This window comes from Gallus gallus, chromosome 6, assembly GCF_016699485.2.
Source record: "Gallus gallus isolate bGalGal1 chromosome 6, bGalGal1.mat.broiler.GRCg7b, whole genome shotgun sequence".
Classification (NCBI taxonomy): domain Eukaryota; kingdom Metazoa; phylum Chordata; class Aves; order Galliformes; family Phasianidae; genus Gallus; species Gallus gallus.
The window spans coordinates 14,676,781-14,691,393 of record NC_052537.1 but is presented as its reverse complement, the minus strand read 5'-3'; the positions used below and the strand labels follow the sequence as shown (position 1 = coordinate 14,691,393).

The window sequence follows — 14,613 nt, the reverse complement described above, 5'->3', positions numbered from 1 at the left end:
TTATTCACTAGGAAAACCATTTAAATGTATAGTATGGAGATTGATGACAGTACAAAATGTGAGTCCAATCTGTGCTCTCTGGTTTTCAAAAGTTGCAGAGGGTCACTGTGATTTAAAATACAATGTATGATGTACCAACGTAATTCAATTTTTGAAGACATTTATGGATATTTGTTTAACAGAATAGCTCACACAGGTATCTGAACACACATTTTCCCTGTCGGTTACAAAATGCTGATTGAAATGGTAATACTGAATATTTCCAATGAACAAACTTTCTTTTACAAGACAAGAGAACTGTTCTCTTCCTTCCCTCTTTCAAATTTCCCTGTTTTTGTGCTTCTGCATCACTTTCCTAATTGTAATTCATTTCCTTTTTCCTGTAGGCATCTTGGGAAAATGCCGCTACATTTACTATGGAAAACATTCTGAAGGCAACAGATTCATCCGAGACGACCAGCTATAAAACACTGCACTCTTTCGTGCCACTTCAGTCACTCCACACAAGAAGCACAAATAGAATCTAAATTTTAAGCATGTAACTAAAGTCCTCTAGTGCCTTCTGCTGACTTTGCCAGGCCTGTCAAGATCATCCTTCCATCTCAGTCTGAGTAGTCACATAGAGATTGACATGATTGCCTTTAAGCAGGTCCCATCCACCAGCGTGACAGACAGCTGTGGCAGAGCACCCGGCCTGACAGGAGGAGCATGCTGATGGATTGCCTGGTCCAGCTGCTGCACGCAGGAGAGCTGGGGTCACACCTGGGCCTTCACTGAGCATGCTCTGTTGGCTGGCACCGCACAAAAGCAGCGTGTTTATCTCCTGCTCGCCTGTTGAGGGAGAGTGGCTGGTGATATCAAAGTGTTTATAAAAGAGAAGGGCTATAATTTCAGATGAAAAACCCCTTATCTGTTCTAAGTTTTTTTTTTTTCTTGTGAATTAAGTGCTTTTGTTTCTGTCATCTCCTATATGCTCACACACATGCTCTTCATAGGGTGTTCTTGGTTTTTCCACAAATGAGCCTGTATGAATTATTCTTTCTTTCAACAGGAAAAGATGTATCCAGAAAATATTTCATCAATTTTTGCTTATAAGCAAAGGAAAAAAGGTTTGAACAGTTTTACAGGCAAACAAAATTTTCTAATTGTTAAATAACATCTCACATTAATTTACCTTGATCTTCAGAAGAGGGGTCATTTTTAATACTGTGTTAGTAGCATAGGTTCTCTGTGAAGTTGGAAAGGCACTCAGTTATGACATTGATAGTGTATATTATTCCTGGTTTATTACACAATATATATTTTACTTGTGTAGAGTACATTTAGAATTAAACACTTAAATTTGGAAGGGAAAAAGGGCTTAAAAAGAGGGATGTAAAATAAAATTGCCACCAGATGGGTATGATTACTCAGGAGGGAAAAATGTCAATAAAAGTGACTGACGGAATTAACATAATTAACAGCTTTACTAATATGTTCTGGAGGAAAGTTCTGTTTAATCCCATTTGAAGCCTACATAAGAAAGGCTACTCTGAAGTTTTCAGTGAAAAACCAACAATACATAGAGTATTTCTTGCTTCTCTAAGAAATGGATTGAGATACTTAGAATCATGACCATCTTTCTGTGGAAAAAAAAATCCTAATACTTAATAAATATATCATGTTAAGTGCTGCTTGTTACAGTGTGATTGGCATAGGAATACACAAAAATACTGTCATGCTGTTCATAACGCATGCATATTGTTCCTGGCTGAGTGTCATCACTATCTGGTTGTGTTTAGCTTGTTTGTAATCATTGCTCTTAATTTACTTTCCAAGAGGATAAATGTTAACTTTTAGAAGTTGTCCACTGTTTTTGGCTATTGTCAGCTGTTCTTGTGGGGAGAAGTGAACTGGAAGTTGAAGCCAATCACAAAATTCATTTGATCTCTGTAAAATAGTGAGACTGATGGAGTGACAAAGGAAAGCTTGCTGCTGCTGAGGGTTTGAGGCCTTGCACAGTAACTGGAAGACTTCACTCACTCCAGAAGTCTGTAGTAAATTGAGCAGATACTTAAAATCAGTGGTGAGCAATATATAGTGATGTGTTCATACCACCTGTGGAGCATGTCTTATATTTTGAGTTTCAATTGAACTCTGAGCTGCTTGCTACACAAACTGGTGTCTGGAAAGTAGGTTTTGGCCATTTGTAATTACTCTGCTAATGTCCTGGATAGTTGCAGATGAAATGCAGATTCACATTAGATATCCTAGGCGATATTAGAGAAAGGAAAACTACAGGCCTTTCCCCCCCCCACCACCCCCCCCCACCCACATGAAATAGTCCTTAGAAGTATTTAGGGCACTTGTCTTCTCTCTTGGCTACTGAAATAACAGCAATTCTTCTATGTTCATATTATATTGTTCTTTTTGAAGCCTACACATGTTTTGGCCATGGCATATTATAGGCAGCAGGTTCTGAATATGGGTGCTTAGAATAACCTAATGTCACTTTCAGTCTGGTTGCATATATGTACTTGCCTTCATAAAAGGCTTTAACCCTGCCTGAAACAATAAACAGCACTTGCAAACTGACCACATGATTTTTCCATCTTTATTTTGCTTGTTTACTTTGCCTAATGTCAAAACTATTTGTATCATTTTCAGAAGTGTTTTCTTCCATGCAAAGCTTTGGAGGCAAAAAAATATTTTTGGAATGAGAGATCTGATCACAGTACCATCCATTTTAGTTTCTGTTTTGACTTGAGGGATTATATACCTATGGTTAAATATGATAAAACCCTAAATACAACTTGCTTAAAGGGAATTCAAATTAAATGTGATTGTGGAAAATCAAAAGGATAATATATGAATGACAAATAAATATTAGAATATTGTTTAAAATTTAGTATGCATGTTTATTGCTGTTGATATAAACATCAGTCTTTTTTAATATGTGTAACATTTTAATTTCAGATGTTTTTGTTTCTTCTGCATAGTGTCTTTAACCCTCTGGTTTAGCCAAAATGGTTTTAGCTAATGAAGATAATTAGGCACTAAGAAGCATTGAAGATATCTTCAAACACTTGCCTCTTGAATGCTGAAGTGGAAGTCCATAAGAAAAGCAACCACAAGGAAAAACCCTGAAATAAACCTGCCTTTCCATACATGCATTTATCAGTTGTAAAGCTCTTCAACCTTTTTTCTCCATGTGTTCCACTTTGTCAGAAGTTCCATGTATTCTGTATGGACAGACTATGAAGGAAGCTTGAGCAAAAGTCTGTCAGCTGTTAAAAACTGCAGAGTCAGTAAACCTTGCACAGACACATGCAAGAGCACTCACAAAGAAAGGAAAAAAGGTAAACATAAAGTGTGTATTGTTATGGGAAGACTTTTAGCTTTAGTAGTCTATTGGACCTTTGCAATGGAGATAGAAGCCTTCAAATTTTCTGAACTTCTCTGAGTACAACTGCTATTAAGATAATTAAGGGAAAATACAGGTTATTTGGTGGCATACTAACAAATATTTATTGTGCAAACTGTGCTTATGATGTTGTACTAGTGCTCCTTCCTTTAACACAATTACTTGTTTAGAGAACTCATTGAATTTCAGCAAAACGTACTGACTTTGTTGAGTCCTGCAGAGTTACTATAACAGTGTGGTTTATTTGAGTCTGCAGCATGGAAATGTGGAAAGGAAGGCTTTCCTTCATGTCATCCCATTTTTTAGCATTACCTGCCATCTAGAAGAGTACTTGGATTTAAGGAGTGAACACCTGCATGAGAGGCAGCAACACATGCAGGTGTCCTACCATCAATACTACCCTGGCGTGTCCTCCTGTTAAAAGACAACCTCTGCATGCACTTTTGTAATTGAGGTGTTTCTTAGAAAAGAACACCTTCTGTTCTTGCTATCCATTCCCAAATCTTTCTTAAAATGTCTCTGGCCATAATACCTACAGATGACTTCACAATGGGGTGCTGCAGCCACAGCTTCCATGCTGGGTTGTTGTCTCTTCTTTCTGAATTCTTTCTGTTGGTTGGTACCCATCTGTTGTTTCTTGTCTGAGAATGACTGTGCTGATGAAAGCATGTACATGAGGGCATGGCAAGTGGTAGCCTCAGCAGTGCTGGGGCACAGCATTGTCTCCTCTCTCCTTAGAGGAACCTTCTCCCCCAAATAAGTATGGCTATGTGGCTGTAAATTGTAGCAAAATACAGTGCAGAGGAGTCATCCATCCAGCCTCTGCATCTATGGCAGTCCAAAAAAGATGGCCACCTGTACTGTGTAGGTGTTAAAGCTGTTATGTTGTGACAAGATGAGAGACAGGATTAAGATCCTTTTCTCCTCTTCTGGAGAGGTGGCAGCTACCACCACATTTGTAAGTCTTCAGAGAAAGAAAATGTGCTGCACAAACCAACCCTGAAGCCCCTTAGTTAACACCTCTTGGTATTGCTGTGGAAACAGTTGCTGCCTTTGCATCTCCTGAGTCCCAAAATACCTTAGTGCTCTTATTATCTTGAAGCAAAAATGTTAATTGTGCTTGACCAGCATTCCTAAACAAATAAGGTAGGTTCAACCCTACTGTCATATTTCAGGTAAGCCTCCTGCCAACATCCCAGTATTTGTTTTTATTTCAATAAGAGGTGTACAATGAAGGCTAGTGGGACAGATGAAGGGAACATAACAGAGAATTGTTTAAATCACTGGATATTGGTCTTATGTTGCTCTTGTTTAAGTCTGAAGAAAGAAGCAAATCTGCCTGTGCTCATGACATTTATTTCTACAAATTACAGGGTTCACTTGTTGCTGATGAGTGTGTTAATGTTTTTTTTTTTTCCCTGTCAACTATATAGACATCTTGGGAAAAGTTTACCTCCAGCAGAGCTTTGCTAGATGCAGCATTTGTGGTGAGGTTCTGAATCAATGCATTTTATATAGACTCAGACTGAGCCTAACCACTTATTTCTACTTTATGTGGTGTGTTAGCTTGCACTGCTTGCCCAGTTTGGGAAAGATTATTCTTTTTTCTGTGTTCATCTATCTGTCTGCCTGCTTTGTTAAAGGGTTGGCATATGTGAAAGAAAGAGATGAATTTAAACTTTCTTGGAATGTAGCTATTTGCAGGATCCGTCTGGGGAAACCACAATGACTCAGGTGGTATCAAGTCAGGGTTCTTGCAGGGTTCTTTGCTAACTGTTGTCCTCTCTTTTTGTCCTGCCCAGTCTTTATGTCTGCCTCACTTGTCATGTCAGTGCTCTGCAAGCAAGTGATGACATGAAATAGAAAAGTGCTCCCATTTTGTTTTTCAGGTGAAATTTCTGCTTCTCTGCTTGCAGTTTAAATATTGAAATGCATAGTTTGCCTTTTTTTAGCGTTTTTATATATACACCTGGTAAACATTACCTCTCACTGTATAGTCTTCTTCTGGTACTTAGTTAAAATCTGTTTTGGGGAATACTTTCTGCTCCTTATAATAGGAATAAAACAAAACAAACAAGATACGATTGTGAGAAAACAATATACTGTGGGATTGTGGCTGTGCTAACAGTTCTATGAGACAGATGGGTATTGTTAGACACAAGCAAGTCTGAATTGTTTGAAGGGCCGAGCTGGCTTATGCCATCTTGTCTGGGACCTCCATCGAGTTAGCCTGTAACTGTGAGTAACTCATATGGCTGGATTTCCTTATGCCACTCTGGCAGTATTAAGCAGTTAGAGACTATTGTCTTACCTATTGCTAAATACCGATTTTACTTCTAATGTTATTAGAAAAGCCTACAAAGATCTCAGATAATGAGACAGGTCTAAGAAAAAATGGCTTCTTCCAATCATTTATAACTTGTTCTTAAAAAAACTTAAGAGTATTTTCTTTGGCATTCGTTATGTGAGAATGTGCAGGATACACCCACCACTTCTATTTCATCAAATCTATTTGAATTAATATCTTTTCCATACATGATACTAAATAACCGAATCTTTCTAAGTTACCTTTTAGGTTAGGTGACTGATGGACTTGCCTCTGGTAGTGTTGTCAACCTGAAGCTGACCCTTTCTTAGAGTTGCTGACAATTAGATTAAGGTTTCAGATCAGGATTTTCACAAGCCTTCAAGGAGCAGATATTTTTAAGGACAAACTAAGTCATGGTCATGGCACATTCACAAAATATCATCATCATCTCAACATCCCTAGCATTTTAAGGGAACAGCATGTTGGAAAATATATTTAGTTCCAAGTTATTTGTGTTCGTAGGTTATAATGTAAAAGTATATCCTATCTTATTGCATTACATGCAATACTATGGCTGTGAGAGCATGTTTGTAAATATGTTCTAAACATCCTCCCAGAGCAAGTTTAAGATTTCTTGGAAATACTTTACATTCTAATTGAATGTTCTGCTGCCAGTGTAAAACCAAGTTTTATATTAATTTTAAATTTGTGTAGGAAAAATAGATTATATATATATATATTTAAAAAGAATACCAAACTAACTGAAATTGATATAGCTGGTATAACTTTTATCTGCAATTCTACTGTTACTTTTAAATTAACGCTATTTTTTGCAGTCCAGTATTTAAGGTTAAATACAGGGAAAACAAAGAAATGTTAAAATATCTGAATACAAGCTGCTTATACATTTTATAGGCTTCTCTGATTTTATAGGACCTTTGAAACAACGTGTGCATCCAATTATTCAGCATTCAGCGTATATATCGAGTAAGCGGACAGTTGTGGACTTCAGGGAATTTTCAAACACACATGCTGTTCAACCTTAGTAATTTTCTTTTTACCTAGGAATTGTTTTCAGAAATTCCCATATAATGAAATTTTTGTTTAAGTTGATAGCTGTAAATGAGGGCACAGTTGCTTCATTTCCTTTTGACAATAAGCCAAATTCATCCCTGGTGGAACTCCATTGATTTAACTCTACTTGAGCTAAGCTACACTGGGGATGAATTTGGCCCAGCTTGAGGCTTTTTTATTCATCTTTTCTTTAATTTCCTTTAGCTTAGTAGTCTATTTAGGGTTGGTCAGAGGATTACAATGCAGGAGAGGGGAAAAGAAAAACTTCTGTGCTCAAGATCATTTCCTTTTTAATACTCTACTGATTTAGCCATGACTTGTAATGTGTTTCAGGTAGCCAAATTTCAACATCAATTTTGGAAGAAAGTTCACTATACTTGGAGTCTGTTTCCTTGGCTACTTCCCAAACCACCAAATCACCACCTACTATACCATGTGGATCTTAGAAAAGGTAATTGAACTGTTAGTGAGCTGGGAAATGCAGGTAAACTACAGTTATCTGCTGGTGCCTGATACGTTTAGCTTGAGTTCCACTAATTACACACCTCTATGGCCATTACTAAACATGAAGGTGTTCAAATCTCAACATCTGTAATATCTAACATACCTTCCCTCCAGCTACTGCTTGTTGCACTTGGGTTTCTTAGAGTTGGGTGGTTTCTGTTCATGTGATGCTCATGCCAGTCTTTTTACTTCTATTTCTTTTTTACATAAGTTTTGGTTATTGTGGGCTCACACCCAGTAAGTTTCAAGTTCGAGTAAAAGCTGAAAGCATTGTTCAGCCAAAACCACTACTGAGCTGTATGTGGTTTTCACCTGAAACTGTAAATCAGCTACATTCACTGAGGGGTTAGCAAACCTGGCCTGAATGTCAAACCTTTAGCAAGCCTCCCAAATCAGGCTAGTTCTGGGTTTCATTATGAAAGCTTTGCAGAGATCTAGCTAAGCCCTCATTTTCCACTTTCAGATAAATGCTTTTTCAGCTGTATTTATGAGGCTTAGGAGTAAAAAAAAAACCTACCAGCTGTTAATGTTAATCACAAGTTTACAGTATAAGCACATTCTGAGTCTTATCCTCTTCCCTTTCGTGTCAGTAGCTATGCTTTCAACATCAATGGCAGTAAGAGCAAATATCACAAAACACGGGAATACACACCCAGTTTAAAAAGAAAAAAAAAAAGGAGGTCTTCTTTGAGCTTACAAAGCCAGGAATAGGATGCATATTTTGCTCTGCATAAGCATTCACTTTCATCAAGGAGCACTCAGTGGCAGTATGGAGGCAAGCAGAAGTTTCAGCTTAATGATGGAATTATTTGCATTTTCTAATGAGGCATCAAAAAAAAAAAAAAAAAAAAGTAAAATCATGCTCTTTGACATAAAGAACCAGGATATGTAGTATAAAAATATGAATGTCTATCACCAGTTCTAAGAATAAAGCTCAGATTTGTTAGTTCTGAGGGAGCAGCTGGCTGATAAATTCCTGGAGGTTTTGCCAGTGGAAACACTGTTATCTATCAGAATGGAAATTAATATTATTTTACAGAAGTTTAGGCTATTCCAAAAGTAATTATTCTTAAGCATTTAGTTACATCTGATGCTTTTAGTTTGTGGATTTTACTCCAATGAAAGCATGGTGAATTTGGTCTATGAGACATTTTGCTATATTTGTCATTTGGGTTTTGCAACTTTGCAGTTCCCATTTTACTGAATTGAAAACCCAGACACACTTTCTGAAAACTGAACAAACCTTCCAGACCCTAAGATTGTTCTAATATATGTATTTATTATTATTATTATTATTATTATTTTTACAAGAGGGTAGAAGTGTAGATTTGAGGACTATGAGACTGGAGAGGTGGTTTCACTTTGTGCTTGTTCCAATGGTTTACTTCCAAAGGCTACTAAAATAAAAATATATGATTCTGTTTCCATATTGGAAAAGCATAGATGATAACATGCCCTTATCTGATAGGATGCTGAGGCTCAGATAACTAAAACATTCCTATCATCTCTGTTGCAATAAGATATCACAATAATTTTGTTTTCACTCTGTTTTTATCTTGTACAAAACTTTCTACTTTACCCCCTTTAAAAAAAATAAGTAAATTCCAAATAAATGCCATTGTTAATGTCATTGTTATAATTCATCCTTAAGGGTATTGCAGCACAAGTAACTGATAACAGTTACAAATTTTTTGAGCAATTTGAGTTTGAGGCCATATTTTCAGAATATTATTCTCATCCATCCATCCAGTGAGCTTGAAAATTTGTCTACAAAAACAAACAACAACAACAAAAAACCTGTGGTTATGTTTTCTTTTAGAATAAGGGCTGTGTCATGATTGCATAAATTGAAGTAGCTCTTGGCTAATGCACAATGCTACCTTTTATAAGAAGTCTCCTATCCTGCTGACTGCATTTGTCTTTATACCCTCAGAGAAGAAAGGAAGCATCATAATAAGTCTGGAAATCTTATTTCTCCTTAGTTAATCATTGATGCACAATTGAAAACAGCAAGTATATTCTGGTCCTTTACACCTTTCTCTCTGTCTCTCACTCACCAATTCTTCACTTATGTTGAATACTAAAGTAAATTCTTGACTCTATGCAATATAATTCTGATTATTTGTTTAATATTAACTTTTTTTAAAAATCTTATTTAGACTTCAGTTCATCAAGGCATCATTTGCATATAAAATTACTTTTGGAGTTTAGTAGAAGTTAATGAAATTTTGTTTGCAACTATGGTCTTTCATCTAGGAAAGAAATAAATGGTATGCCAGTGCCACAGAGTTAAAAACAAAACCAAACAAAAAATCTGAATGTCAGGGTTGAATGCACTTTGTGGTGTGTACCCAGCAAATGCTGGGTGCAGCACTGAGGAGTGAATCACTCACCCATCCCAGAGCAAGAGTAGATGGATTTTTTAGGTTTGGCAGTGCTCTCTATGATGTCTCAGGTTACCCTCTGCTAAATGTCCACCTCACATCTGAGTCTGGCTTTCTTTGCTGTCAGATGTAAATGAGCAGAACGGTTCCCCTATGAAGCAATCGCTATCACTAGAATCCCTCTAGAGGATTTCTCTAGTAATAGTGGGAATCTTTGCCTCTATGATATGTTTTCAAAAAACATGATTAAATTGCAAGTTTGCACATATGTTCTAGCTCATGTGCCACCACTGCATCTCTCTTCTTGATTATTTTTTTTTAATAAGAAGCTTAACTAGGAGCCCAAATAAATATTTTAATAAGCTAAAATTTTTGTATGTCCAACTGCTAGTCAAATTTGGCTGAAATACTGCCAGATGAAATGGGCAAAGAGAGCCCCAGAGTAAAATTACACAGTGCTTAACTGTGTGAAACATGTCTGGCTGCCCATACACAGTCACAAATAAATCCAGGAGAATCTGAAGAACTCAGGCTGCCAGGGAAAAGGAAGAAAAATGACTGTATGTAATACCAGTTAAACCCAAAGAGAAAATTTCATAATCAAAGAGTCCAGTTTTAGTCTTTTTGTTTGTTTTAATTTTAAAAGACAAAGAAACCCTGATGTGGTCTTAAAAAATGACATATATGTAACTGATAATTATGTAAGACGGCTCTCTTCTTCTGAATTGGATTTTCAAAACCTGGAGTCCCACCCTGTTACCCCTTATTGTCCTTTAGCAGATCAATTTTCTACCTTTAAAGTATTTATACTTATCAAAATGTTAATTCTACCAAGCCTTGAAAAAAGCACCCTATTGTACTGTGTATTTTATATGCCAAATTATTCCACTTTAATGGAAAAAAGAACAGAAACATTAAGGAATTCATGTGTATCTGAGTTGTGCACATCAATCTTCTAAGGCAGCACATAACAAAGGTCAGAAATAGCCTAGCGCTGTGTTTTGTGTAGCGCATCATTCTATGAGAAAATGTGCCCAAGTTCCTCCTAAAACATTGTTTCAAGCATGGTTACTACTGAATATATTTCTAAATGACAAGGTTTATTTGCCTGCATTTTGATATGTTTAGGGGAAACTCAGGCTGACAGTTAGAGGAGGCAGGAAGAGGGAGCTACAACAAGTTCCACCCAAACACAAAATGTCATCTCTTCCCCAAGTAGAATACAGAAGCATCCTGATGAAAAAAAGAGCAGACATTTAAAAGTTTCTGACATGTGTCACAGATGCAGCCATTGAGCCACTGCTCCTGATGTAGCTTGAAATGACAGCATCCGAGCCATTGGAACTGGCTGCGGGACATTCAAAGTTTGGTGTGTGTCGCATTTAATACTTGTCATGGCACATCTAGAGAATAAAAAAGACAAATGGACACAGGCAGTAGTGATAGTTCAGAAAACTTAAAATAAAGCTTTGCAGTCTAATTGATATTATCAAGCTGCGCTAACATTTACCAACCACCAAGTAGGCAGACAGGAGGTCAGCACCCTTTTTTCCAGAAATCTTCCCCCAAGTCAGAAGGATAAGTCTTACAAGCTTTCTGTAAGGGTGACCAAAACACATGAACTGTGTACTCAGAAACAGCATTGACTTGCCAAAGAAAGTCCTTAATAATCAAAATGTATAAATACAACAAAGCTTCAGACGCTGATGAAGCAACTTGTCATACATGCCCCCATGTTATTTATTAACATTTAGCTGAGGATCCAGCCAATAATTATGATTATTGTACCAAAGAGTGAAATTTATTGATTTATTGATTCTACTACCTCTGGATGTTTTACAACCTGCTTTTTTGATTGCATCCTTGTAAAGGTACAGACAGCTGAAAATAACATTCCTTTCAAGCTATAATCATATTAAGCTATCAAGTTGACTTTGAAGTAGTGCATCTTTTAATGCTGGCCCCCAAATTTTCTGTAAATAAAACTGATTGTTTGAAATGGCTCAAGGATTGCAGCAGAGATCACTTGAATCAAGAGTTTCATGTCAAGTTTTCCAGAAAATTTATGGTCAGCAGCCCATTAGCTTGTCACTGATTGCAGTGGATGAGTGTCTACTCCTCATCTAGCTTCCAGTTTAACATAGGGGATACTTTTCTCTTTAACAGCCTGGGAGGTGAGTACCAAGGATTCAATTTTAGCATTTTCCAAATACAATCAGGCTCTGATAATGCGAATCCTCTGGCAAGCTGAAGTAGAAAAAAAAGAATTCTTTTATATTAAAAAGTCAGTGGTACCTACAGGCTATTGGAGTGGTTTCTACTTAAATCTTTTGGCTACCTAGGCATAGCGATAAATCAAGCATGGGTTTAACAGTTTTTCCTTCTGTGTATTAAAACAGACATTATAGATGCTGTGGTGGAGGAAGAGAAGTTTCAATGAATGAATGTGTTTAAAATACCCATTTTTTGTTCAGCTTAATGAGAGGATTGGCAGATAAATTTGTTTGTTGCCTTAAATCTATCCATTTTGTTAATTTAGAAGAATTCTGTTTTGTTGTCTGAAATTAAAAAGCATTTTTTAAAAAGTCTTCACTTTCCCCCCAAAAATACAGCTAGGAGTGGAAAACATCGTAAAAACAAACATTACCATACTTCTATCTTGAGTTGGAAATATGAAAGCGATAAATCACTAAAGATCTCCCTTTTTTACCTCACATGAAAAATAGCTTTAGGAGAAGTCAAGCTGGCATGCTAACTTAGACCTGGACTCTGAATGTTTCTCTCTGACAGCCTTAATACCAGCTACACTGACATTCAAACTTCGTTGACTTGGGTGCCCTCTGGAAGAAAAGGATGCTCAGAATTGGACTCCTCCATTTCATGATTTCTTATGCCTTGAAGGGTATGTTTATGAGGAATTGGCTTGGTGAACCTCTTCTTGTGTCTAAACTAAAAGAAAGGTTAGGTACATAGTTCAGTGGGGAGGTTGCAGCAGGTACCAGTATTGCTGAAGGACAGAGCAGGTAGATGCTGCCAGTAGGGACTCTGTACAGAAGCTAGACTGCCTGAATACCAGTGCAGGGGGAAAGATGAGTTTTGTGTCTGTCTTTCTGCATAAGACAGGTAAAGTGGAGCTCCCATGGAAGGCTGAGTTTGCCTCCAAAATTCTCCTCTTCAGAGATATGCAGTTAAGACCTATGGAGATACTAAGACAAACACCAGGGAATATATTTTTCTTAATAATATGTCACAGAGAAAATAAGCCTTGGTCAACTTTCAGCTGGTTTTGACTGTTAGCACAAATGTAAATGGTACTGTTCTCAGTGGCTGTGCACCACAATTGATTCAGAAAGGAGTTAGAACGGGAGACTGAGACTGTAGGTTATCTTCACTTTTGGATAATATCTTTCTGCTAAGCTGCTTATATTCTGGAAATACAGCTGCACATCTACTTCTGACAAGGTTTTTGTATGTGTTACATTCTTACACATATTGAAATTATAAAGTAAAAACAGACACATGAATTAGTAAGAAGAATACTGTAGGGGTTAAAGCATGAGGAAAGCCTTGTGCTCTTACAGCAATGATAATGATAAGCAGTAGGAAAGTCAGAGTGGTTGGAAATATATTTTTAAAACAGTTTTTTTAATATTTGTGACTATAGTTGGCAATCTTCATAAATAACATATAAGTGTTTAATAATCATTGGCAGCCTCTGTGTTCCACGGGACAAACTTGAGGCTGTGGCAGAAGGTCCATTCCTAAGTATTTTTCTTCATTGTGCATCACCTACTATTGAATACAGGGTTTGAATACATTCTTTATCATAACTGAGACATTAGTTAAAAAAAAGCTAGAAGAAAGTGCAGAACATCTCCATTTGAATTACTGTGTTAGGTTTTATCCATTTGATTTTTGTCTCATGCAGAACTTCTTTTGTTGTCAATTATGCAAACAAATTTCATTATTTCTCCCTGTAACAGAAACTCTTTTTGGTGGTGGTGGTGTTTCTTTTTGTCTTTTTGTTTTGTTTTGGGTTTTTTTGTTTTGTTTTGTTTTGTTTTGTTAGTTTGTTTTGCAAGATAATTCCAGAGAATTTATGTAAGCTAGAGTTTTCCTATTTGCCTCAATGGGAGTTACCCCACACTGTACAATGGATCACTGGCACTGCAAAGGAAGATAAGTCAAAAAACCCCTAGAGAGCAATGTTGATTTTAGATATTTCTCCTCTGTTATAACTTGAATAGCTTTCGCCTGATTGAGTTCATTTGCTATATTGTAAAATAAAGCCATAATTATCATTATTAAGTGTAATTAACTCTACATCTGATCACTGTGCGTAATAGAAGAAGAGAAGTATAGCATAAAAACACTTTAATATCATAATTACTGGTCCATTTGTAATGCTCTTTTAAAATATGCAAATACAAAGTAATTTGATTGAATGTGTTGAGCAATGTTGCTTTTTACTTATCCTATGCCAATTACAATACAAGATCTAGTCCTTTCTAGGAACATTTTTGGCTTCAGATGTTCTTTTAACAGCAACCTCTGAGAAGGAATGAAAATAAACAGCCCCATAAATTGCGCTGGGACCACTCCATAATGTCATTTCCTAGACTTGTACATTCTATTTCTATTTCTAAGAATACTTTGAAAACTTTTTATGTATTTAATCTGTACAGGCAAGACTTGCAGTGTTAAACCTAGTTCTACAGATATTCAATTGGAAAATAGTCTTTGCTAGTGAAGTGAAAGGAAAAGAATTTTTTACTGTACAGCAGTAATTCACAACATTTTGGACCAGATTCTTTAGGTTAAATGAGAAGCCTTAGTTGCAGGTCCAAAGTGGACTTAATTAGTTTTCCTGGTCTGTTGAGAACCCTTGATTCTAGTGCTGGTTGCCTGGCTAGTGAAGAGAAGAGCAGTTCCGAAGTTTT

At 36.6% G+C, this 14,613-nt stretch overlaps 1 protein-coding gene across 1 annotated transcript in view; it reads left to right on the top strand.

The window, feature by feature from the left end:
• LRMDA (leucine rich melanocyte differentiation associated) overlaps positions 1-2,574 on the top strand; it is a 634,559-nt gene extending 631,985 nt beyond the window's left edge. Inside the window, exon 7 of the mRNA XM_040702701.2 lies at positions 387-2,574. Coding sequence (XP_040558635.1) covers positions 387-466 — 80 coding nt within the window. The 3' untranslated portion in view covers positions 467-2,574. The remainder of the gene's footprint in view (positions 1-386) is intronic.
• Positions 2,575-14,613: the final 12,039 nt, after the last annotated feature.